Source organism: Vitis vinifera, chromosome 19 (assembly GCF_030704535.1).
Source record: "Vitis vinifera cultivar Pinot Noir 40024 chromosome 19, ASM3070453v1".
Lineage (NCBI taxonomy): Eukaryota > Viridiplantae > Streptophyta > Magnoliopsida > Vitales > Vitaceae > Vitis > Vitis vinifera.
In genome coordinates this window covers 25765348-25790991 of record NC_081823.1, presented here as the reverse complement: position 1 = coordinate 25790991, position 25644 = coordinate 25765348, and the positions used below count along the sequence as shown (strand labels likewise).

At 33.1% G+C, this 25644-nt stretch overlaps 2 protein-coding genes across 5 annotated transcripts; both read right to left on the bottom strand.

Moving 5' to 3' along the window:
- Window positions 1–889: 889 nt before the first annotated feature.
- On the bottom strand, window positions 890–7038 carry LOC100266739 (uncharacterized). 3 transcript variants are annotated; one of them, XM_010646838.3, is made up of 6 exons: window positions 6928–6999; window positions 6641–6750; window positions 6365–6523; window positions 5481–5532; window positions 4049–4115; window positions 890–1152 (listed from the first exon to the last, which is right to left on the bottom strand). In XM_010646838.3, exons 3-6 carry the CDS (start codon window positions 6518–6520, stop codon window positions 1062–1064), a joined length of 366 nt encoding a protein of 121 aa, XP_010645140.1. In that variant the 5' UTR covers window positions 6521–6523; window positions 6641–6750; window positions 6928–6999; the 3' UTR covers window positions 890–1061. The 3 variants fall into 3 exon arrangements, with proteins under 3 accessions (XP_010645140.1, XP_010645141.1, XP_002264665.1); XM_010646839.3 differs by having other exon boundaries at window positions 6641–6675; window positions 6928–6978; XM_002264629.5 differs by lacking the exon at window positions 6641–6750 and having other exon boundaries at window positions 6928–7038.
- A 1608-nt stretch (window positions 7039–8646) lies between these two features.
- LOC100261543 (3-mercaptopyruvate sulfurtransferase-like) lies at window positions 8647–23946 on the bottom strand. Of its 2 annotated transcripts, none has more exons than XM_002264712.5 (12): window positions 23600–23946; window positions 20999–21187; window positions 19518–19577; window positions 19213–19275; window positions 18378–18502; window positions 18103–18265; window positions 16477–16536; window positions 13484–13542; window positions 12166–12247; window positions 11267–11330; window positions 9246–9313; window positions 8647–8955 (listed from the first exon to the last, which is right to left on the bottom strand). In XM_002264712.5, exons 1-12 carry the CDS (start codon window positions 23699–23701, stop codon window positions 8848–8850), a joined length of 1143 nt encoding a protein of 380 aa, XP_002264748.1. In that variant the 5' UTR covers window positions 23702–23946; the 3' UTR covers window positions 8647–8847. The 2 variants fall into 2 exon arrangements, with proteins under 2 accessions (XP_002264748.1, XP_059591180.1); XM_059735197.1 differs by lacking the exon at window positions 23600–23946 and adding an exon at window positions 21881–22072.
- Window positions 23947–25644: the final 1698 nt, after the last annotated feature.

Sequence of the window (25644 nt, the reverse complement as noted above, 5' to 3'; positions counted from 1 at the left end):
TAACATAAATAAAAAATTAATTATTTATACCTCATATTGTTGAAAACAGGAAATAAAAGGAGAATTGTGGGATTTTTTAAAAAAAAATAATAATAGTTTTAAAAAATATTTATAAAAATATAGCTATCAATTATTAAAACTTTTTATAACTTCAAAATTCAAACTAAATTATCTCTTGAAAAACAACATTTAGTTTTCTAAAAGTTCAACTTCAGTTAAACATAAAAATTATCTTTTTAAATGATAACTTCAAAATTCAACTAAATTACTTCTTAAAAAACAACTTTTAATTGGATTCTTGAAAAGTGATAGATACGGAAATAGTTTTAAAAAGTGTTATATTTTATTTAATAAATATTTTTTTAAAGTTGTATCATTTTCAAACTCCTAGGAATCGTGTATTTTCGAGAAGCAATAAATGTGCTCATCAATCACGCCTAACATTCAACAAATGACCGGGAAAAGCAAACGACCCGGGAGGCAAGATCGCATTCAACGCACTAACCCCAAATACTTTTTTAATCGGATATTCAAATCTTGCTCACCCCATCTCCAAACCCACATTCATTCATCCAGCCCAAGTTGCAGCCTAGGCCGCTTGGTAACTTCTACCAATGAACATAATAACAAAATTTTAATTTTAATTTTAATTAAAAACAAAGCCTATCAAGCTTTGATTTTGCTATAGCCTCTATCAAACTTTTGAGTGTTATAGACTTGGCAGATAGCTTATAACAAGAAAGATACTGAAATCAATGGTTGATTACTTTCATGTAAGTCACTTCTCATTTCATGGACTCAAGTCTGCAGATGATACTCATTAAGTAGATCAAAATCGAAACACATGAAAACATAAACTCATGAAAATCTTCTTATCTCAACGAGAAAATGAAAGAAACTCCTGTCCCATAATATTAAATCGTAAACATCCATATCAAAAAATTTGCTAACTTTCCCGCTCATAGACAATATCTATACCATCATGAAATGGTACTTGAAGAGTATAAATGACAAACTCTGAAAGGATTCTCATCCTATTATGTAAAAGCATTGTATACCAGTCAATACCTTCTCGATTTGGATTCGCTTTTGGAAAGCATCATTCCTGAAAGCTTGTTAAGCTCGTACAGTAGTCCAGCTGAGAACAGGAAACTGCATAAGAAGACAAGAACATCAGTATGTTATTGACATGTGTACATTTCTTATGTGAATGTAGTTGCCACAATAAACAAGACACAAACATTTCTAACAATGAACATAAAAAAAATCCTTCATTTTATTTTACTTGATTATAAACAGAGAGAGAGAAAAAGACAACCAATTTTTCTAAAAGTTTTAACTCATAGGATTCGGGTCAACAATATATATATATATATATATATAACCACTAGGATAGATTAAAAACTCAAAACAAACCCCAACTGCTATTTTCCATCCAAGCATCAGCTCCCTTCTTTTCCATTTTGGTTCCACAATTGGTGGACTTATTGATTCTCCCAAAACTCAAAACAAACTCAAAATTCTTTTGTTACCTTCAGAGAACTTTCAGCTTTTCTCCCTTTACTGTTTTTTTCAGTGAATTTGGCCTTACTTGGATAGTCCAGTGGGACTATATCATTATTATAGATGAATCTGCAACCTTTCTAGCCCTTGGAAGGACTTTCAAGACTAAATAGTGGGACGCTCTAAAAAATGGTGCCTCGTTGCAAGCAGTAAAGCAATATTTTCTTAAGCACCCTACACAAGCTTCAACCTCTGATGATATGTCTCAGTTTCTTCTTAAGAAGCAACAACTCCAAGCCATGCCCGCAGCAACAAAAATACCTCAAGAATTTCAGAGAATTAATGACAAAAGCAGCTCAAGATTTTCCCAAGATGACTCCTATGCTTAATCAGATGATTCTACTACAAACTACCTCCAAGATAATGGTGATGATTGCGAGAATGTTCTCCCTCCAGTAAGGAAAGCAAAATAAAGCTCTTTCAGTCATATGGACATTAAGCACTCTCCATTCAAGCCTTCTCATGACTCCACCGACAAGCTTTAAACAGTTTCAGCACCAAAAGCATAATTGTCTCCAGCATGTGATTCCACAGTTCAAAAGCAGTCTGTCAGCCATCAATACTCCGTCTAAAGTGAGATTCATTTGTCAAAAAGTCCATAGTGCTACAGTAAAAAGTTTGTTTTACTGTTCACTATTCACAGCAAAAGTCAAAAAGTAAACAATACTCTATCTACTGCTTTGTACTGTTTAAGATTCCTTTTTTCAGCTATTTATTAAGGCAAACTCCTCAGTTGTAGTCACGCTCAAATTAATGGTGTAGTCTGTAAACAACGTAAAGGTTCCTTATAAATTTCTTGATTAGACACCTTGGGTAACTTCCAATCATCTAAATCATTTTGGGTCTTAGGATAATTGATTTCTTCACTGTTTACTACAGCATCTTGAGAATCTGTGGATTTCCTAGACATAATTCTGAAAATCGAACTCATTTTAAGGTCTTAATCTAGAGCCTAATAGCAGATTGACAAACCTAGTGAGTAATCACCCCAACCCTTTTACAGCCCTAAAAACACCTAACACGGGCTCAACCCAGCTAGGATCGCACTCAGGCAGACTGTTACTTATCTTGGGATAGATTAAAAACTCAAAATAAACCCCAACTTCCCTTCTCGTGGCTCTGATACCATAGACACCCAAGACAAAGTAATATGCAATGAAAACATAATTTATGCCAAACTCAAAATCAAATAAGAGATATCGGAAAATACACAGAGCTATTTACTAAAAAAATTTAAAGGAAAGGAACATCAAACTTTATATTACATAACTTGAAAATTACACTACTTGAAAAACATACTTATAATAAGGAGAAACAGGGAAACGAAATATCTTACAATGGAGGGACAAGAAAAGTTTTGAAGAAAGCTTTGGTTTGAAGGCTTACATGGTGAGAGGGAAAGAAGAGAGAAGAAAGAGCGTAAGGGGGAAGGCGAGCCATGAAAAATTTAAGATTAAGATTGTTGGAGAAGTATGCTCTAACATTCCTAATGCGTTTTAGCACAGGAAACAGCTCTTTTAACATCCTCCCTCACGTGCGACTCCACACCCACACATGGAGAGACGCACAAGCCATAGGCAAACAACTATAATCATTCTCTTGTGAGCTTACAAATGGACTTAGTAAATCGGGGAAACAAATATTATGTGGTGAGGCTCGAACACATGATCTCCCATCAAACGAGTCTCTAATAACATGTTAGACACCAATTTTTCTAAAAAGCTCATGTGTGTGTGTGTATATATATATATATATATATACATGAGCCTATGAGATGCCCAGGAAATGCAAGAGAAAAAAAAAAAACCTGATGCATTTCCCTATCCAGCATTAGATATTGAAACCAGCTTCTTTCCCCAGCCCTTTTTTTGGATACATTAACTAGAAAGACACTTCCTTGACAAAGTTTCCCCCAGAGTGATACAATAAAGGGATGCAATTGAGTCTCTTGAATCTTAAAAAACAAGATAAAATGAATTTACTTTCGTCCAATGTCCAAACTCCCTAGTCTGAGCTCCTCAAATTTCCTTTTATCTTTGATTGTATGACTTAACATTAACTAACCCTTTGCCAGTTCAATGGTAACTGGATGCTTAACTGGATTGAACTAAAAGGCAATCATTTTACCAAATCCCAAGGTAACAAGTCCAGTTCAAAAGAAAGCAGCTCACTGCCTGAGTTGCTTGTCAGGCACCATTACCGGTGAATATGTTCAGATTACCACTCCTAAAAGTTGGATACCCATGCTGCTTCTTTCAGTTCAAGCTATTTAATATTCATTATCGGGCACTTGCCCACCAATGTTTCTCAACCTAAACAGGAACAGATTTTATAAAGGTATCAATCCAACCCATTTCATGAATAAAATGTGACCCATGAACCAACCAACAAAACTACTTGTTACCAGTAATAAATTCATAGAATTCTATGAAGCATGAATTTATATACAAGAAAAACTGAAATCATGACCAAGCATTAGTGTTACCATGTTGTAATACAAACTCGGTGGACAGTGCTGGCAGCAATGAGAGCAACTGCTTCCGCTAATATAACTGCAAAGAGGAAAAATTAGATCAATTTGCTTTATACTGCAAAGCAGTAATAATCTGTGTGCCATAAAGCTGCTGACCTGGTGGGGCACTAATTAATAGATCTAGAGTTCCTATATGCATTGGATCTTCAAACAAGCATTAGTTTATCAGGTCCCGGTAGCAAAAAAGAATGTGAAGAAGTAATTCAGGCATGGAAGATAATGCATGTATATAAAATGATTTAAAGAACTGTTTTGACCAGGCACTCCAATCAAATAACAAATGCCAATATGCAATAAATAGAATAGCTACAAAGATCTTTCATAAAACGAGCATCAAGACAGTGAATGAGAACATTATATGGAAGCTTCTTGAATCTACTGGCCAACATTTACAAATGCCAATATGCAATAAATAGAATAGCTACAAAGATCTTTCATAAAACGAACATCAAGACGGTGAATGAGAACATTATATGGAAGCTTCTTGAATCTACTGGCCAACATTTATTTCGCTTATTATGTTACACATGCTCACCAAATGATTCCCCAGTCCTGAAACCTGGTATTGCAACCAGTAACAACCAACATTGCAACAGGGCAATGTGCCATAGCTTTGAATGAATCTCCAAATCCACTAGGAGGCTACAGCTATGAATCAATGATCACCAACATTGCAACAGGGCAATGTGCCATAGCTTTGAATGAATCTCCAAATCCACTATGGCTATGAATCAATGATCAATGATCTTCACAACTTAATAACCATGGTCAAAGCCATCATACATTCTGCATAATTTCCATCACACAAGATGATCTGATTCTTCACTCCCTCTCCATGCTGCGCGCCCCTGCCCCCAAACTAACCCACACACACACCCTCCCAACCCATCACTCCCAAGAAATTGAATTCTTCCCAATCATGGATAGAAGCTACTCATTCCAACTCTCTTGGAAGATCAAGTTGAGGAACAGATGGAGTGCACAAAAGATGGAGGCATAGAAAAGAGTTCAAATAGATCATATGCAAAGCGGACCTAATATTCAAGTAAACAAGAGAATCGAATTAACAGGAGTTGATCCTGACATCTTTAAACTTAAAAAACACAAAAATTAGTTAGAAGCCTAAGATATGCTTCCCACAACAGTCAAATCTCATACTACAAGTTTGCACATGTGACCCAAAGGAAAGGGGAAAAGGTCCACCCTCAATAATCATAAGGCTTATAAGAGCACTACAAAACAAATCAAAGCAGAACTTGCATATTCAATTTGGGCATTGCTTTCCCCTTCTTTATCTGTTGTACTGGACTTAAATAATGCCATATCCTTAGATAACAATAAACAAAATAAACAAGCAAAATATGTAAAACCAAGGTGTACTTACCAGCACCCCACCCTGTCCTCATGCCACAAGTTTCCTGGATATTCCCAATAAACTGCAAGGGGAGAAACCAAATGAATGCAAATTATCATGCTTAATCTAATCATTGCTAATCATACACTAAAAAAAGATGAATTAGTAGGTCTTGGCAGACAACTAAAAAATGTTACAAAGTGTAACAAAGGAGTTATAACTTATGATCATGTAACATCAAAAACAAAACAATAAGTGCCAAGCATCAAGAACTATTGTTCACCAATGCAAAATGATAAGATAACCACTTGAGCAACAAAACAAAGAAAGCAAAGAAACGGAAATTCTGCTTGCAGAAAGCAAGCTTGCAACATGTTCTGAAAATTCTCATGTATGTATGTATGTAGTATGTAGTAGGCATCAAGAGAGAATATATAAGCGCTTGAAATAGGGTGCACCAAAGTACACGATCTATATTTACGACCTATATTTATATATCACAACCACTATGATAAAGAGTCACACATTCCTTTACATATAATATCGAAACGGAGATAAACAAATAACACTCATACCCATCACTTGAAAAGGGATTCAAATGCCACTGATACATGCAATTTTATACAAAATTCATTCCGATGACTTTCTCACAAAGAACAGAATAATTTTCTGATGCTACAAATTTTGAGCAAGACTTTCAAAAACAACTGATTACAACGGAAAATAATTATTATGTAGAAAACATGCACATTTTGCTCTATAACCCGATCTTTCGAACTTCCATGAGTACTTTATGAAAGCTTAGAGACATATGAAATAAACACGAATTAACTTTTATCTTAAGTAAATGAAATTGTTCTTCTAACACATCATAAGAGAAATATGATATCCATGTAGAGCTTTCTGGAACTCACAGTTAGCAAAACAAGAAATATGAGAGAGCTGATGAAGCCTCCGAGTATGGTAAACAACTCGGACGACGCCAATTTTCCTCTGTACATCTCTTGAAGCGAAAGAATCACAACAAATAGAAGAAAGGAATACAACATTGAACTCCCTGATCCCGCCATTGCCTTCAATTTGCAAAAACAACCATAGAGCCAAACCGTTAGATAATCTTCCAATCACAAGAAAAACCAAAAGGAAAAAAAAAAAAAAAAAACCTAATTGCAATGTTCCAGTGATCGTACATAACTACGCTCCTATTTTATGCTTTTGCGTTGATCTGCATGATTGCAGTATAATTATAATTGAATCAGCTAAATCAAAGCTCTAGAGCTTTGTTTGGATGCCGAGAAAACTGAAGCAAAAGAAAAAAAAATGAAATAGAATTGAAAATCGCATATTTATGCCATTCTGGCAAGCAGAGAAAAAATCTGAAATAAAAAATTTTGACTTTTCGATATTCTTCTCATTTTCCGACATTCTCAGCAACCAAATAGGGGTAAATCGAAGAAGGAAAGGGTTGTGAGCGTACGTCTGTAAAACCCTAGGGCTCTTCCTTCGATTTGGTTCCTCCACTATGCTGACCCTGTGGTCAAAGGGGCTGAGACTGGTATAAACAACACGATTTCCTGAAACGACGTCGTTCTCTTTTGAGCCTCCCCAAAACGCACCGTTTTTCTGTTCATTGAGTAATCACTCATCCAACACTGATTGGATGTAAAGATCAAAAATTCACGTAATAGATGATTTGATATTACGAAAATATCGAAGAAAATTATGAAAATTAGATTTTAAAAAAAAAAATTTGATTAAAAGGGATTAAAAAATTCTCAAATTATGAATTTAACTATTCTCATATTTTTTTCTTGTTAAATAACTTATTTTTGACATAAATATTATTTACGGTTTCAAATATTTACATATAGATTTTAAAAGTGATGACTATTTTTACAATAAAATAATGAGAGTATTTTTGTCCAAATAAGACTAATAAAGTATGGGAGGTCAAATTTCAAAAGTTGGGTTTTCAAAAATCCTTTTAATCAAATAACCCTTTTACCCCTTTACAAAATATTAGATGTGAGTCTCTCCGGCTATACGTGAGCTTCTCTCCTGTTCAAGTATTAGATAGGCAAAGTGTTATCGGAGCAATGTTCATATTCATTATGCAAGTGATAAATATACCAAACTGTTATGTCAAAAATAATTATGAACATAAACATCTCACTTTAAGTCCAAAAATCGTTATTTGCAAGACCAATTATTAACATTTAAGGAATTAAAGAAACACATAAAACGGTACAACACTGTCAATATAAAAAGTCATTAGACATCAAATTTGGATATTTTAAAAACTCCCTAAAAAAACTATTACCCGTCTCTTCTAGAAATTAATTGAAGATTCAAAGGGGTGTGCCCAAAAAAACCATCTAAACACACCTTGTTGTAACTTGCAAGTATACTCATCGTTTGCTCATAGGAAATTAGTTGGAAAAGACGTTGTTGGTCATGTACTAACATTAAAAATATAAAAAAAAATCTAAAAAAATAATTATGACCATTTTGCATTTTTTTTTATAAATAATAAAACTAAAAAATAATAGTTTGTATAGTGGGTAGATCCCCAAATAAAGTCGACTGTATTATCATATATATAAATATATTGATTTTTTTTATAATTCATCATAAATATAAAATTATTATATAGATATATGAAAATCATGTCTCGTAGACAAAATTGTAAGCTTAAAATCATGGTTTTAAGATACAAATTTATTTCAATTAAATTAAACCCAAGTAAATAAAGACTTCCAAGTGACATCAACTAGAAATAGTTTTAAAAATTATTATTTTTAAAATTTTGTTTGAAACTTTGCTATATTGGTAAATAAAAACCCCAAAAGCTCAAAGAAGAATCACACTTACAATTTCATTATTTATGTATTCTTAATTTTACATAAAAGAAAGATATGATATTTTCTTAAAATTTAAGTTTTTGAAACAAATTTTATAAAAGAACGAATTTATTGAATTTAAATTTGCCTTTTTATTTTTCTCTCACATTTTCTTTCCTTTCCACTCATCCAAATCCAAACAGAGAATCCAAACAGCACCAAATTTCCTCTTCTTTTCTCCTGTAATTTTCTTGGGGGAAAACCAATTAAGAGCTTCACCCATTTTCATCACTATCATCACAAAATTCAGTACTAATACCCAGGTAAAATAGTGAGAGAAAAAAAACCCAGATAAATAGCTTCTATGCACCAAATTCAAATTTATTATTCTTTCAATCACAACTTCCAGCAACTGTAATCAGAAAACCAAAAATAACTGAGAAATGGTTCAACAGTCTTAAATACATCCTTTTTCATCACAATCCGGGAGTACCGACAAGCCAAACCTCATGCTGAGCAGCTACCCAGCAAGCTTCTTGATGGTATTGCATTAATATTTAAGATGAAGCTGAAGAAGTTGCGACGGGTGTGTCAGGGTGAGCTCCCCATTCAGTCCATGAGCCATCATAGACAGTAACATCAGATTTCCCAAGACGATGCAGACCCTGAAAGAAGAATCAGCATGAGACTCATTTTTTCCCAAGTTCAGTCTGTTCCAGGCGAACCATTAGCCACCAAAGATTTCTTACTCATAGATATAGTTTAGATACATCAATGTGAGTGTACATATAGATACAGAAATTTTTGACAAATTATGCCATAGTTTTTCAGAAATCTAATGCGGTGTAATGTTAGAACACAGGGAGCAACAAATGTAAAAACTGTTGGTTGGAATCAACTTCTCAGAGAAAATGAACTGGTGTAAATGTCAGAAAAAGAAAGAAGAGAGCATTACCAATGCGAGAATACAAGCAGTTACACCAGTGCCACAAGAAGTCACAACGGGGCTGTCCAAAGAGATGCCTGCAGAAGAATATATGGTTAGGTTTTTTGTATTTCTGTCAAGTAAATACTAAATGAATAAAAAATCTAGATGCATTCAAGAGCATTCTTGGATCATTTTTTTTTTTTGATAGGTAAAGAATAAGAGCATTCTTGGATCATAAACCAAAGATGTCCTTTTTTAGCACCAACCTGATCCAGTAAGAATGATGGTGGTGCAAAGGGAAGGCAGTAAAATGGGATAAAATGCTCTCTCCACTATTGCCAATGCAAGTAGAATTCCATTTTGAAAGAGGAGTTCGAAGGCCGACAAAGGTGGTCAAGGTTGTTTGGCTTAAGGGAAGAGATACAAATGTTGGGATTCAGGCTTACAGCCAACTAACATTTTGATTCTAGGCTGCAAAGCGGAGTACCAGGTTCGCTTTGTTAATTGGCTGTGTAAAAGGACCATGAATGTCTTATTCAGCACTTGTGCTTCAGTTAGAAGGTGAGCTTAGAGGAGTAGCAGAGAAGGTAGCCGCAGTTTTGAATTCTTTGCAGCATCATTTTCGTTGTTGGTTAATGGGACATGTTACAGGTTTCAGAACATTCTAGATGGCTTATCTACCTGCTATACCTTTTATTTGGTTATGGAAAATTTGAATGGGATTATCAAATGGCCATTGATGGTGGTGTGAAAATGAAGAAAGCAGGGAGTAGTCATTAGTCCTATCTATAATCCATGGTGATGTAAAATGCAAATTTGGAATCTTATAGGCATTTTGTTTGGTTTTGAAGTTGTTTTGGATTTAAAGATAAATAGTATGTGCAAGAACAAATTGATCCCCTTGGGAGGAAGGAAACAAGTGGATAACCTTGTGTCAAATATTTGGTGTTGGTAGGTAAGCTTCTACTTCTCTTGGTTTCACTTTGGGGCCTATAACACAACAGTGATTTAGGAGAAGCAAATAAGAACACAGAGAGGAGACCCTGGTGGAAAAGCACCTGACTCTCAAATGAAGTGAGACAACTTCAATCCATCATGCTAGAAAGTCGCCAGTCAGCTGATTTCTCATTTTAGTGTCCTCTCAGTTTGTTCAAGGTTGGAAAATTTTTAAGGGATTTTCTTTGGGTGGGTACAAGCCAAGAGTTCATAGGACTGGAGTAAGGTGCCTATACCCAAAACCACAGACGGTTTGGGTATAAGATTTCCTTTGAAAAATAATATAACCCTAATGTACAAATAGTTATGAAGATTTACTACTGAGATATGCAAAAAGAGGTGGTGAATGGGTCCCCAAGGTTAATGAAAGCTCTGGTTTGGATCTCTAGAAGGCGATTATGAACAGAGAAGTACCATTCAAAGTCTGAAAAAAGAAGCTGAACCTGGGGTATTTCGGGAGGGGTGGATGGGTTCGTGGTTCCCTAATCTTTTCATGATCACTATGGATGGTGAGGTTTTTTAAATATTTAATAAGTTGGAACAAGGAAGATGTCTTGGAATGTTGCTTTACATAGTTTCTCCTTTACATGCACAAACTCAACCACAAAGATAACTATGCGTCCAAATAAAACGTTCACTAGCAAACACGTAAAGGTGTGTTCCCATTGTCATATGTTTGAGAATTTCCATGCCATATCCCCAAGTCCATATAGGGCCACTGCAGCTGAGTCAGTGCCCAAAAGGACAGACTTTTTGGTTACTCCATAAGGTAGCAAATGAATTCAGATTCAATTCCTGACATATGTAAATATATTTATTTTTTCAGATTACATTGGTATCAAGAGCTCCTAGAATCAAGTCACATGGAATCACTCAAGAGAACTCAATTAGATTCAGTAAAAACATGTGACAACCAGAGGGACAGGATATCCAGCTGATGAAAGAAACACATTTCAGCTAATTAAGAAGTAAAACCTTGGGGGCCGGGGGTGGGGGGGGATGTCACAGAGAGAGAGAGAGAGAGAGAGAGAGAGAGAGAGAGGAATTCTTGCCTTCTTGATCAAATCGTTTCTTAAGCTCATCTGCAGGTAAGAGTTTTTGTGAAGAATCCAACATCTGCAATTCAACAATTACTGTGTTATATATTTAGAACAGTGTAATTAGAAAACACAAAAACACACACACACATGCGTATACATACTACAACCTAATTCAAACCCATTTTTCACAGGTTTGAAATCCATAATGGTAATTGGTAAGTGCCTTCATTTTTCTTTTTCTTTTTTTCCCTTTCTGCTTCTTTTCAGTCGGTGGTGGGTAAGTTTCCACTTCCCACAACACTGCAAAACAGACTAACAATTCAAATGACTCAACATCCGACTTTGAGCCACATGATGAAATCAAGCAACATTTCGTCCCAACTTTAAAGATGTTCAAGCCTCATTCATGCCCTAGCCTACATTTTCCTTCAATCATTTAACAGATTGTAACAGCTGACATAATTCCATTTATTCTGTATCTGTTCACTGAATACATTCTCAAACTCTGGAAAGATGGATAAAGAGAGGGAATCCATCTGTATCCATCCTGCTTGTACAAAACTTTCTGGGTGTTTGAAAACTAACAAATAGGTGAGTTTAATAATTAAAAACCTTTAAATTTGATGGTGAGTCCCAAAGAAAATGGATATTGATCCACCAATGGAAGTGAGAAGAAAACCCCAGAACAATTCAAAGGAAAAAGAACCAAGGAGCTCAGGAATTTGTCTCAAATGAAATTTCATGTGAAATCAAAAAGGAACTAGTATACTTCACATGGGAGTTCAACTGCATCCTTGAGTTTAAAAGTTAGTGTTTGATAAAAGGGGCAACAACCAAAGAGTTGGAAGTAATATGAACACTTGAAGATTCCACAGTAAAATAGGTGTTGAATGAGAAGTTGATCTTTTTACCTGGGAAAAGGGAATGCACTTGCTGCTGGGGACATGTCCACTTCTTATTCCCTTTCGAGGCTCTGGTGCAATCCCATCAAACCTTCAAGAAGATAAAACCACCTTCAAATTGGAGATGAGTTTGATAAAATAAATGGATCTATCTTCTTTCAGGATTCTTATTTTATAAAAAATTTCCTCATTAGGAATCCAAATTTCCATTTCCAGCTACTAAAGAACATTTTATGGATGAATGGTTCAAAGCTGTAAAGTAGAATCTTAACAACACCAATTTGGTGAAAGGGAAAACCTTATAGATGGAAACAACCTTAATCATGAAAATTGACCACAAAATAGGAATCAGATTTTTTTCTATAGTTGGGATAATATCTTATGTTTGTGCATGTCATCCTTGCACAAGGGCCATGTGTCATTCAAATTTTATAGTATGTGTCCAAGGATAATTGGAAATCAGATCTCACCAAATAAGTTTCTTATATTGGCAGTCGGAACAATGCTATGGATGAAACATATACAGTTGGACTTGGATTTGGTTTTGTTTCTAAAATTCATAGGTCTGGGATTATTTTCCTTTTCATGTAGCAGTTAATAAGTTAGTTATAATTCACCTCAAAACAATTAGCCAAACAATCAACTTTATACAGTACTAGGAAGTCAGATATGAGCAGGATCCAAAGCCTATAGCAAACACCCAATAAATTAGACCTCTTGATAATCTATAGATTAGTAAAACACTTGTATGCACATATGCCTTGTTAGTCAAGATTGACAAGCACATTTCACTTATTACTTGGAGATTGGACATCTAGTGGGAATAAAATCATCCCATTTTGTTTTACACACCACACGGCTCATCCTAGCCCTGGAAATGAGTTTCTTCTTATCATGCATAAGATCATTTTTAGAATTTCAAAAGGCAAATAAGAAGGAAAAAAAGGAAAAAAAAAATCAATTATATTCTTTTAATCATCGTTTCTTGAGACATGCTGAAGTTTTTGCAATGATTAACTCCTGATGCTAATTCAAAAAAATATATATTCCCATAGATGTCCAAACACACCCATATTCTTAATTTCCCCTTGAAGATTGACATGTCTCGATTAGCACTACAAAAGGCATATTGCATAACCTTTATCAAAATGATGACAATGATCATGTACAATAGACCAAACAAAGAAATAAAAAAACTGAAGTTTGAGAATTGTGACCATTTTGTATTTAAGTTCCAGTTGTATTTCACAACAACATAAAGATCACATCCATTAACAAATACATCAGCACTTAAGACAACAAAACATTAAATAGGAATACAGAATACCTGGCCTTTGATCTGGCATCTATGTGTTGGTGTGTTTTGTTCTCAATGTTTTGATTAACCTGAAAAATGTAGCAGAGGAAGTAAACTTAATAACAGAGAATTGAAAAGTGCTATTCAAAGCAGAATCTTTATAGTAGGAAACTTATCCAAAATGATAATCTGAATGTCATACAACTACTGAGAAAGAATCCTTGCATTCTCTGAGATCAACATGGGCAAACACAAACAGGTTCACCTTTATTTACTTTAAAAGGGTGTAGGAGGACATGTATTATACCATTTTGTAATGGATTTAAATATTGAATCATTCCTTTATTATTATTATTATTATTATTATTATTATTATTTAATATTTCAGAATTCACTGATATCAGGGCAATATTTACAACATGGCTAATTATTTGAAATTGACCATCAAACACAATTTGGCAATTCTATGGTTTCTCAAATATGCACTAACTCAAGCACCTGTGGATGTGCATCCCATAAAACCCATTCATGACCTCAACATATGTAAATATGTCTGAAAATTTACTCAGAATGGCTCCATATTTGTTGCATTACAAACCACTTTCAAATTCTCTCTCCTCCAAAGTATATAATATTTAGACATTTCCATTTTAAAGCCGGAGCTTCAGCAGAACTTTCAAAATGACTCACAAAAAAACCAGGTTGATTCATTTTGAGCATTAGAATGAGTTCAAAGAAATAAGAATCTTAGGGCCATTTATTTGACTAAGGGAACCCTATAATTTGATATTCTGCTCATAAGAATAATCCATGAGACATGCTGACAAAAGTACAGCCAATTTCAAAGCGTGATTAGGAGTCTTTTTTTTTAGGTTCGTGTTTAGGAGTAATTTTGAAAGAGCTAGAAGTGCTTCCTAATGATTGGAAGTACTTCTTTACATAAATTAAAAGACTGTTTGGCAGTGATTTTAGGAAACGTTTCTAATTTTTTTAATACTCTAAAAGATAAAAAATTTCATGTGTTAGAAATACTAAAAATACTTTCTAGAATCACTACCAAATGCATTCTAATAGTGCGTTTGAGAGTGATTTTAGAAAGCGTTTCTAGCATTTTTAACACTTGAATGATAAAAATTTTCAAGTATTAAAAATATTAAAAACACTTCCTAGAATCACTACCAAACGTGTTCTAAGTGTTTGACAAACTTCTAAAAATTTGCAGAATTGTTTGAAGTGATTCTGGAGAATCATTTGAGGTAATTCCTCAAAAAATCACTTTTTAAAAAACATAAAACATAGTACCAAAAACACTATCAAAACATTTTTTTTAAATTTATATCCAAACATTTAGTGGTTCTCCTTAAATTTGTTTCTAATGGAAGCACTACTAACAAAAATGCTACAAACTAAGACCGCTTTAACTAGAATTACTCCCAAATGGGCTCTCAGTGTAGTTGATACGAGTACTTCCTACTTGATGGGCATGTTATTGTCATATGCCAACACAAATCAACGACCATAGATGAAGTAATGTCAATCTAAGGAAAACTCAATGGAGTCTATTATAATATTAGGGCAGCTAAGGTCTCATTGAGTCCAAAGAATACCTAAAATAATGGGTAATAAGAAATAGAAAACTATTACTCCCAATGTTGTCAAAAGCAAAAGGCGATATCAAGGCAATAAGACTCCTTTTAGCCTAAGGTGAAAGGCGAAAAACAAGGCAATAGCCTAACTATAGTAAGGCGATAAAAAAATATACATATATTTACCTATTCGATATTCAACCAATATAAGTGTTGTCTTCAACAATCAACACTATTAATTTTTCATCACTCACGATGTCTTATAAAATTAACAAAATAGTAATAATTATTGAAAGTGTTAAATATTATACCCCATATTATAAAAAAAAATCATATTGTTTAAAGATATTCATCCTATCTAAATGTATATTCTAATTTTTCAAACATCTAAAAAGCAAAATTAAATAAAAAAATAAGAGATTGAACATTCTAGAGAAGCTTTAGGCAATCATCATCATAGTCATTATTGAAATTAAAATTGTCATTAATTTCATCAAGACTAGATTGATAACCCTCCATCTTATTATCTCTATGATAATATAATATTTTATCTTATACTTTGTTTAATCCAATGTTATATTAAATGAAATTATAATCTAAGTATGTTTAATCTTAATTCATGGTCAAAGGCGACCGCCTCTATGCCTTATTGCCTTATCCCAAGGCGATTGCCTAAGCCTTGCCTAGACGTTGCCTCTTTGAAGTCGCCTTGCCTAGGTCTTCAAAAGGCGACTTTTATCTACCTTGCCTGGCCTAATGGCCTAGGCGACCCAAGCGATCGCCTTTGATTACACTGGTTACTCCTTTCCAAAATAGAATATAATAACAACAATAATCTCCAAACATAACTATGTCAAAGTATATGCATCTTTTTCTGACCAAACCTGATTTAGAGTGCGTTAGGTAGTGATTCTAGAAAACGTTTCTAACATTTCAAACACTTGAATGATAAAAAAATTTAAGTATTAAAAATGTTAAAAATACTTCCTAAAATCACTACCAAACGGATGCTTATTCATAGTCCTAAACATGATAAGAGAGCAGTTCTGGCCACAATTGGCTCCATCACCAAATTTAAACATGAAAATAGAATAGAAACTTAAAACATAAGGAATCCAAAAAAGAAATAAGTTCAAATCAAGGCATGGATTTCCAATGGATACAAAAACTCATCCTCATGCACACTGGCTGTATCCGTCTGGTCATGCATCTTGTTGTGTGAGTTTGTAAAGGTCAGGGGAAAAAAAAAATTAGTGTGATCAACTATAGGTTATCAATCATTGCTCATGTTACCACCAACAATAATATATAAGATCAATGTATAGGTCCACCAACAAATCTTAATCATAACTGATGCACTGTTTTCAAGAATGAAAATAATATGAATTTTATGGTTTTACAAAAGAAACAAGATTAATTAAGTTGAAGAAATCTAACCTGTTCAAGAGTCCAGACAAGATGTGGCTGGAATCTTGTCTGAAATGTGATTGGCCCGACCTGCATACACAAACAACAAAAAAGGAAAAAGGAAAAGGAAAAAAAAAAATCCATAAGAATATGAACAGAAAAATAGTCTAAAATAACATGGATATAAAAAGAAAAAAGAAAAGAAAAGAGAAGAAAATCCAACTGAATAGGGCTTGGAAGTTTTAACCCCAGCAAAAGATAATATTTTAGACTATTTTAATAATCAAGGTTCAAACTTCCAATCGAATTAACTATATCTTAATTAAAATAACATTTTGCCTCTTAATGGTTTAAGTCAATTGCATCAGAATAAGGAAAACCTTACACAGCATATACAAATCTTTCCAAGAACTAAAAGAGAATCACCAAAAGAATAGTGAAAAACAAGAAAAGGTTTTACATAATCCAAGTGAAGCAGTCCAACAAGCACATTTGAAGTATAGTCCCCAACAATGTTAATCAAGCATTCTTGTTCATCAATTATCAATTGGACGATCAGTTATTCCAAAATTCAAGGGAACCAGTTGAAAAAAAACACTTTATTGTTTAAAAGAGCAACGGATTGGTTCATGTAGAAAAGGTTGGTGACTAAATAGGTAGTTGGTGGTAAATAACTTTCAACGTAAACAAGAAAAACAACCGTTTGATATCAATCAGATATCAATGCAAAGCAGAGCTACATGCAAGCTGAGGGGGGTAATGATGCCCCTGAAAATTTTCGAAGTTTGAAAGTCATGTGCTTTGGAGTTTCATTTCTAAAGAATTATAATTGTGGTCTCCGCAAAGTAAATTCAATCCCAAAATGACCCGAACCTTGTAATCCCCCTTCACACCAAATTAAGAGAGTAAAGAAAATTAGACCTTTGCCTCCTTCATAGAAGAACCTATATGACCTCTAGGAAATCCTACTGAAGACCTTGATCCCTTTAATTTTTCAAACTGAAAAGAATGTTCTCTACATCCATTAGAAGTCATGAAACCTAACAATGTCTTAAGCAACTTCAAAAGGCTTAACTGGTGACATATTCCGTACCAGTTGAAATCAGTAAGAAAATTCCAAGAAAAACATGTCATATCCAGTAGAAGGTGCAACACTAGAAAATTTCTGCTACATGTTGAAGTCAACCAAAGAAATCCAAAGGGAGCTGGCCAAATGCAGAAGTTGGTCCAACACAAGCAAACACAGGCTTACAGTGAAAACAAGTCCACAAAATTGCTTCTGTTATTGAAATAATTTCTTATTAGGATTGTCCATGCACAAGCAAACCTTAGATCAATTTCCTTGCACCCCCACAACATTATCTTTGTACTAGACAAGCTCATATCTATCTTCCTATACAATTTTAATATCTCTTCAATTAAATGTAACATCAGTTCTCTTTTATTAGTAACAAAGGATGAATATTCAAGTCTACAAATGCAAGATTAACATCATATAGAATACAGGAAATTTTAATTCTCTTATCAATGCTCACTAAATTACTTTAGATGGTATATACCATAGTATTAAATAAACTATATGGAACATTAAGATGATAATATTGCTTATTTAAATAAAGTTCATACAAGGATCTAGGAAATAGAGCATGAACTTACTGCCTGTCTGCGATATACTTTCTCTATGGCCTCACTGGCAGCACTAGCTTTTAAAATAGCATCACCAGAAGCACTAGATTCTACATCAAATCCTGATGCACGCCATGTTGGCAGGCCCCCATCCAACACCCAGATTCTCTCATGCCCAAATACCCGGAACATCCTTTTCATTCAAGTAACAAAAATAAAGTCATCAGCTAATAATACAATATAATTAAGGAACATGATATGATTTCAGTGATGCTAAAACACTTAACATGAATTCCACAACTCACCACCAAACCCGAGCTGCACTGAAAATTCCCTTTCCGTCATAAACAACAACTCCATCTTTATTTTCAATACCAAGGGCAGAAACAGCAGCGGCAAAAGCTTCCTCCGATGGCAACATGTGTGGCAACTGATGCAAGTCAGTTAAGGATGTAAGATTTCAAATGTTATAAATAAAGAAAAGGGGAAGCTAAACTAGCCTTCCTGAAGATTTCTTGTAATTTGAGCCTGGACATGTCTAAAATAGATATAGACTCCCTTATGGTTTGCTAATATCATCAAGGACATCCCTTTGCTAGTTTACTATTAAATACTTGTGTTTCAAAGTGAGGGTATAAAAATATTTCAACTAAATTTAAGAAGGTTCTTCATAATGTTAGCAAACTATAGGAAAGATCAGTACTACTCTGAAAAATGCTTGGGAATGTGTCTTCAATTCAAAACCTCAGGGAAGGTAAATGTAATTTTCTTCAAAGAGAAAGTCTAGCATAACTTGCTGTATAGGATTATAGCCTGCCTGAAAAATCCTTTGTTAAAAGTTGCATACTAATATGCCACAATAGGAAAACTAGTTATCTTTAAGCATAAAATTGATTTGCTTAAACTCTACAATATTTTGAAGATATAAACCACAGACACTGAAGCTTTTTTTTGATAGATACAGATGCTGAAGTTTAATAACACTTTAAATAAAATACATCCTTCCTTTTCACTTTAAAAGGGAAACACAAACTCTCTTGTAGAGACTTCTGTTAATATGCAAGGGAATGTGAAATCCAGAAATGTGAAATCCAGTGTGCTAATGAACAGACACATAAAAATTAGGAAAAAGCATCTCACATTTGTGGTTTGATCTGATATGCCATCCACATCAAAGAAAAGGGCACCTGGAATGTGGGCAACCTGTTGAAAACCCCCAACCCCCATGAGAAAGAATGATAAAAAAAAAAAAAAACCCAACTAAACAAATAGAATGAAGTTAGAGCTGAGACATTGAAGTAATACGAATGTCTTATAAGAATCACTAATCTAAAGACCTTCTCAAATAATAACAATGACCAAATTCTAACTAATTAATATAATAAACTATAAAATAGTGACAGTGTCAAAGGTCTACTGGTTCAAAGTAAAATCAAAATGTACACCTGATACTCCTGAAGTGGATTTCTCTGCTCATCTGGCATGTACCAGGACGCATCCAACACCTAAAAGAACAATAAACAAATAAAATTAAGTGATGATAACCAGCATAAAGCATCTAAAAGAATATAAGCATGATGTACTTTAGTTCAATAAACTTGCAAGTAGGCTTAAGCTATCATTGAAGGAAAAAATAGGTACCATATGATTTTTTTTATTATTACTATTGGAATAGATGCCATATGAAATCAATCATGCAAACTTCATAAATTCTCGGCAGGTTTGCTAGCATTGCTAGAATCTTTAGATCGAGCTGCCTCTGGGCTTCAGCAATTTATTTGTGGAAGGTCATTCATCCACAACTTTATTCTGATCTCACAAAAAAAAACCAAGGACCTTGGAGATGGGACAACTGGCTGAATAAGATCATCAACTTATCAACAAAGTTAAGATGCTCCTCTACTTGGATGTCTCATCTGGCTAGCCAATCAACAGATATATTGCCCAGCAAGATTCTAGAAGTTTTTGTAGGAGAGTAGATGCTTCCTTGAGCTTTGTAACTCTAGGCCACCTTGGTTCTGTCATACAACCATTAGGATGTGTTGTCTTTGTTTTTATCTTGTTGCTGTTTTTCCATCTTCTTTCAGGAATCAACGAATTATTTGTTGCTTTTAGGAATAGAAGAAGTTTCAGCCTATTAGTTTAAACTAAACTGTAAGATAAAATTCAGAATGCAATGAAGCACATCCAAGAATGATCTACTAAATAATTAATAAAAACCCCCTCTGAAACTATTATCTGACAGATCCCAGTAATTGGGATTTGTACTGAATCTGCTTCTTGACAGACTTCAATATTTTTTCTGTTTCATCTTTTTTACCTGAAAATACCAGAGCCTAAATAAGGCCAATTGAGTTTGGTCAAAGATTGGGCTTAGCTTGAACCCACTCTAAACTCAACTTAATCTTAAATGAGAAGAAATCAAATTGATTGAGCCCATTTCCATCCTCAAGCATTAATGCCATGATGTTTTAAATAAATGTCACTTAAAAATTCCATACACCATGTCAACTGTCGACAACTAACTCATGAAATGGTATAAATCAAGTAGAAGCTATATAAGCCTACACGACTTTGTCAAACTAATTCAACCACAAACCATGACAACTCAACTAAGTCAAAATGCAACCAGCTCAGAGAAAATTGAGTCAACCTTAAGGCCCTAATAATATGTTTCTCAGATCAAAAGTATATGCCTGTGGATAAAGATTTGCACCAACTTGGGTAACATGCAAGATGACCAAACCAGTTTCTTGATCCCACTGCAAGCAATGTGGATATAATTTCTTTCTTAAATATAATATTGGACTATTAGAAACTTCTGTGCTTTGGAGAAGCTGTAATGTAGTAATTTAAGCACTTGATGATAAGCATATCCAGATCATTTCAAGCCCACAGCAGTATAGAAGTAGCATGATGCAGGTACCTTCAAGTCAGGTTCCCTAATGTTGGCATGGAGCCAATCAACGGAAACAACAGGTTCATTTGGAGACACAGACTGTGTTGAAAAAGAAGACCTTGTCCCAGAAGTTGAAGAAGCCATAGCACAAGTGGAAAAACCAGAACTTCTATACACCAAATAGACAGCGTTGGGCCGTGAGTAAAATGGTCTCTTCTGCAAAAAAAATTTAAAAAAAAAACAGAACATAAGATTTTGGGCAAGAAATAATAACACGTAAAAGAAATAGCAAGATGACTTGACATAACCAAGACGTAACCAAGATGTACCTAAGATGAGTAATAGGATTTCAACTCTCAAGCTAATTTCTTTCCCTAATAAGCTACAAATATAATGAACTAAACTGAAATAAAAAAACAAATTATTAAAAAAAAAATTTCGTTTTTTTTTATAAAAAAGGGCAGTCTTTATACATTTACCAGAACAGCAGGAGCACAACTTTATTTTACTGATACAAATATGATGATACTCAACTATATATCATTATCCCTTTCCATTTGTGAAGCCCCACTTTAATTTCATCATTAACAAGGAAAGAGAACAATTTATAACCACTATTATTGGTTGATGAAACCATTCAAGAATGAAGAAATTAAATATAATTGACAAATAATATAAGTACAGCATATAACAAGTATCACAAACATCACCAATGAAATCACTCAGTTGATGAAAAAACATCATTAAACAACTCACCAAATTCCACTTCTCAAACAAAAAAATTACCACTAAATTTACAAACCATTATTAAACAAAAAAAGAAACCCAAGCCCAAAATGATAATCCAAGAAAACAAACAGGATTATCAGATTATCAAAAACGAGATTTTGACATAATGGAGAGACTTACATAGAAAAAAGAGGTGAAGATTTCAAGGTTATGATAGACATAGGGTGAGAAGCGAATCAAGCAGTGGCTAGGGAGTGCTCTTGCAAAAGGGCTGATGTCATTGCTTAGAGAAAGTAAGAAGCCAAATATGAAGAAAAACCAAGGGGATTTTGGTGTCACGAGAAGCCACAGTGGCATTATTGGACAAAGTAGTCGACAAAAGAAAGGTCACTTTCCGGGTGAGAACTTTCAGGATAGGATTTTTAATTGGTGTGGAATCATATAGGCAAGGCATGAGGAAAAGGAAAATGTAATAAACTCTGGATAGGATATATGTTGGATGTGTGGATGCGTTAGTATATTTGCAAATGCGGGGCACATCCCTTTTGTTAGGGGCTTGTCAATAAAACAAACAGTTTTTGCACCATTAACTTTCCTCCAGAAGGAGTTCCATTGCAGCCAATCTGTATAAATTTACTTTATTTACTAATATAAACACGACAAGAACCGAGTAAATGTGTTTATTCCCTTGTATTTGTTCAATAAAATCATTAAATTTGCAAATGTGAGTGCATCCTCTTTTGTTCGGGCTTGTCAATAAAGCAAATAATTTTTGTACCGTTAATTTTCCTCTAGAAGGAGGTCCATTGCAGCCAATCTGCATAAGTTTATTTTATTTACTAATATGAACACAACACAAACCAAGTAAATATGTTTATTCCCTTGTATTTGTTCAATAAAATCAGTAAATTTGCAAATGCAGATGCATCCCCTTTTGTTAGGGGCTTGTTAATACACCACACATTTTTTTTGTACCATTAATTTTCCTCCAAAGGAGATCCATTGCAGCCACCTGCAAAAAATTATTTTTTTTTTACTAATATAAACACAGCAAGAACCAAGTAAATATGTTTACTCCCTTGTATTCATTCAAAACAATCAATAATTACTGACCAAACAAAACCTCACATTTATTTCATAAAACACAAAAGAAGAAAAAAAACAATACAATTTATAAACAGCACTAACAATACTTGATTGATAAATCTATACAAAAATGGAATGAAGAACGTTGCAATAATCCACAAACTAATGTTAGTACAACATGACAAGAGTGACTTAAATTTCTTAACAACAAGAATCACAAACACCATCCCATAAATCAAACCATTCCTGAAAAACCCTCACAAAAAACACAAGCAACAGACTAAAACCCTACTCCTCAAACCAAAACAACCACTCAATTACAACCCCTTACCAAAAAAGGAGTAATTTTTCACACCTACAAACCAACAAAACCAAAAATTCACATCGACAAACTAGTTATGGGAACAGCCAACAATCAAAACAAGAAAAAAGATAAAAGATCAAACTAATATGATCAATACCCATGAATCATTTCCAGGATATGAAACCTACTCAGAATAAAATTCCGGGAACGATTGACTGGAGGAGGAGTTTCATTGAAGAAAGAAGTGAAGATGTGAGGATTGCAATAGAGAGAGCGAAAATTGAATCGAAACAAAAACAACTAGGTGATAATTCACACAAAAAAAAGACCACAAATACCAAAACCCCACACAGAAAAAACCAATCACTGCAACAACACAACAGTAGAAACAAGCAAAAAAAAAAAAAATCAAACAAAATTAATCAACACCCACGAAGCAATTCCTGGGAAAGGCCCAAACCCATAGCAAAATCCCGAAAAGAAAGATGAGGTTGCATGGGGACACTCACATTGAAAAAAGAGGTGAAGATTTGAGGCTTCTGATAGAGGGCAAGTGAGGAACGAATCAAGCGATTTCCAAAAAGGGTTCTGGCGAAAAGGGCTGCTGCCATTGCTCAGAGACCATGTAGAAAGAAGGAGTGAGAGGCTCTTCGAATTATCTACAGATTCTCCAACACCATGGAGTCATGCTGCTAATATTAAACTAGTAGACAAGGCAGAGGCATTAGGGGCTTGTTTCGTATGGTTTTATTTGCCTTTTAACGTGTTTTTTCTATCATAGGAAATCCTAGGGCTTGTTTGGAAACTTTCTTGGGAGAAAATGATTGATTTTAAACAAGCTTTGACAAAAAAAAAACCATTTTTAAGAATAACACTATATTTTATTCTTCCATAACAAAAATTTATTTTTGAAAATAATTACAAATTATTTTTAACAACATATATCAAAAAATTAATTTTTAAAAACTTAATTTCAAAACATGTTGCCAAACATGTCCTAATGCTTTGAGTTTTCCGATTTGGTAAAATCCTCCCTCATCATCATGTAGACTTGGCCACTTGAGTCTTCACCTTCTAAGCAATCCATTTTTTCTTTTTTCTTTTTTTTTTCTTTTTTCTTTTTATCATCAATAATTAAATGAAAAATAAAAAATATTATTAAAACTAAAAACAACATAAAAATTGAATATTGATTTCTCATTATAAATTTACCACTTTTTCAATGTTTATCTTTTTATTTATTTTCTTTTGCATCATTTTCTATATCTAATTCTTCTGTTATTTTTTTTATTATGAAAAATTAGGATAATAAGGAATAGAATAAAAGATATTTGAAAAAAATATAAGTAAATTTCTAGTTTTTGAATAACAAAAAATCGCAATTTACTTTCTTTTTTAGTAATTTTTTTCATTGGTAAATAAAAGATATATATACATTAAAAAAAAAGAAAAGAAACTTTCCAAAAAATATGAAACAATAAAATGAAATATTTTTTTATGATCCAAGCAAATTTCTATCTTGCAAATTAAATTGAATTTCAATTTTTAGCATTAAGTGTAAAAAATTGTAATTTAGGGTCTATTTGATAATTATTTTTAAAAATTAATTTTTTAAAACATGTTTTGAAAATTGTTTTCTGATTTTTGTAAAATAAAAGTATGTTTGAAAATATAAAATGTTTTTAACCTATTTTTAACGTATTTATATATGTTTTAAAAATAAATTTTATATTTAATATTTTATTTTTAATCATTTTACATATTTGTATAATTATTTCTTAAAATTACCCCCAGAATACAACAAATAACATGTAAAAATTATTATATAAAAATACTATATTTTCTGTTTTTAAGAACAAAAAACAATTTTTGATTACCAAACATGTTTTCTACTTTTTTTTTTTTTTTTTGAATAACCAAAAGAGTTCCCAAACTATAAATTAATTTAGATAATGTTTATATATTTATTTATTTTTGAAAAATAAATTTTCAAATGCAAAATGTTTTTCTACTTTATTTTATTTTTTTATTATTTTTTGTGTAAAATATGAACATGATATACCATATTTTATTGGATATTATATGCTAAGATATGAAAGATAAAATTTCAAATGTTGTATTCATCCTAATCAAAATACTAATGAACTAAACAATTCTCAATATTAGATTCATATATTTGTGAGAGCCATTTAAAGTTTTCAATTATTTGAAAAAAAAAAAAATTGGTGACATTTCACAAAATTTGAATTTATTAAAATAAAATTCAAGTCGACCACAATTTCTATGTTTCTTAAAGATTTTTTTTTTCACATGTTTAAAAATTAATATAAAGAATATAAATTGATCCAACAAGGGTAAAAGATCTGTTACAATCAATGTCTTGTAAACAGTATTTAAAAATAAGTTTTTAAGAATAAAATTCTATTTTAGAACTCAAATGTGAAAAATAATTTTCTCGCTCTATTATGTGATCTCCACGTTTCCAATTGTTTCTTAAAATATTTTACAAGAAACACTTGAAAACACCTTAAAGTACATTTGGGAGTGATTCTAA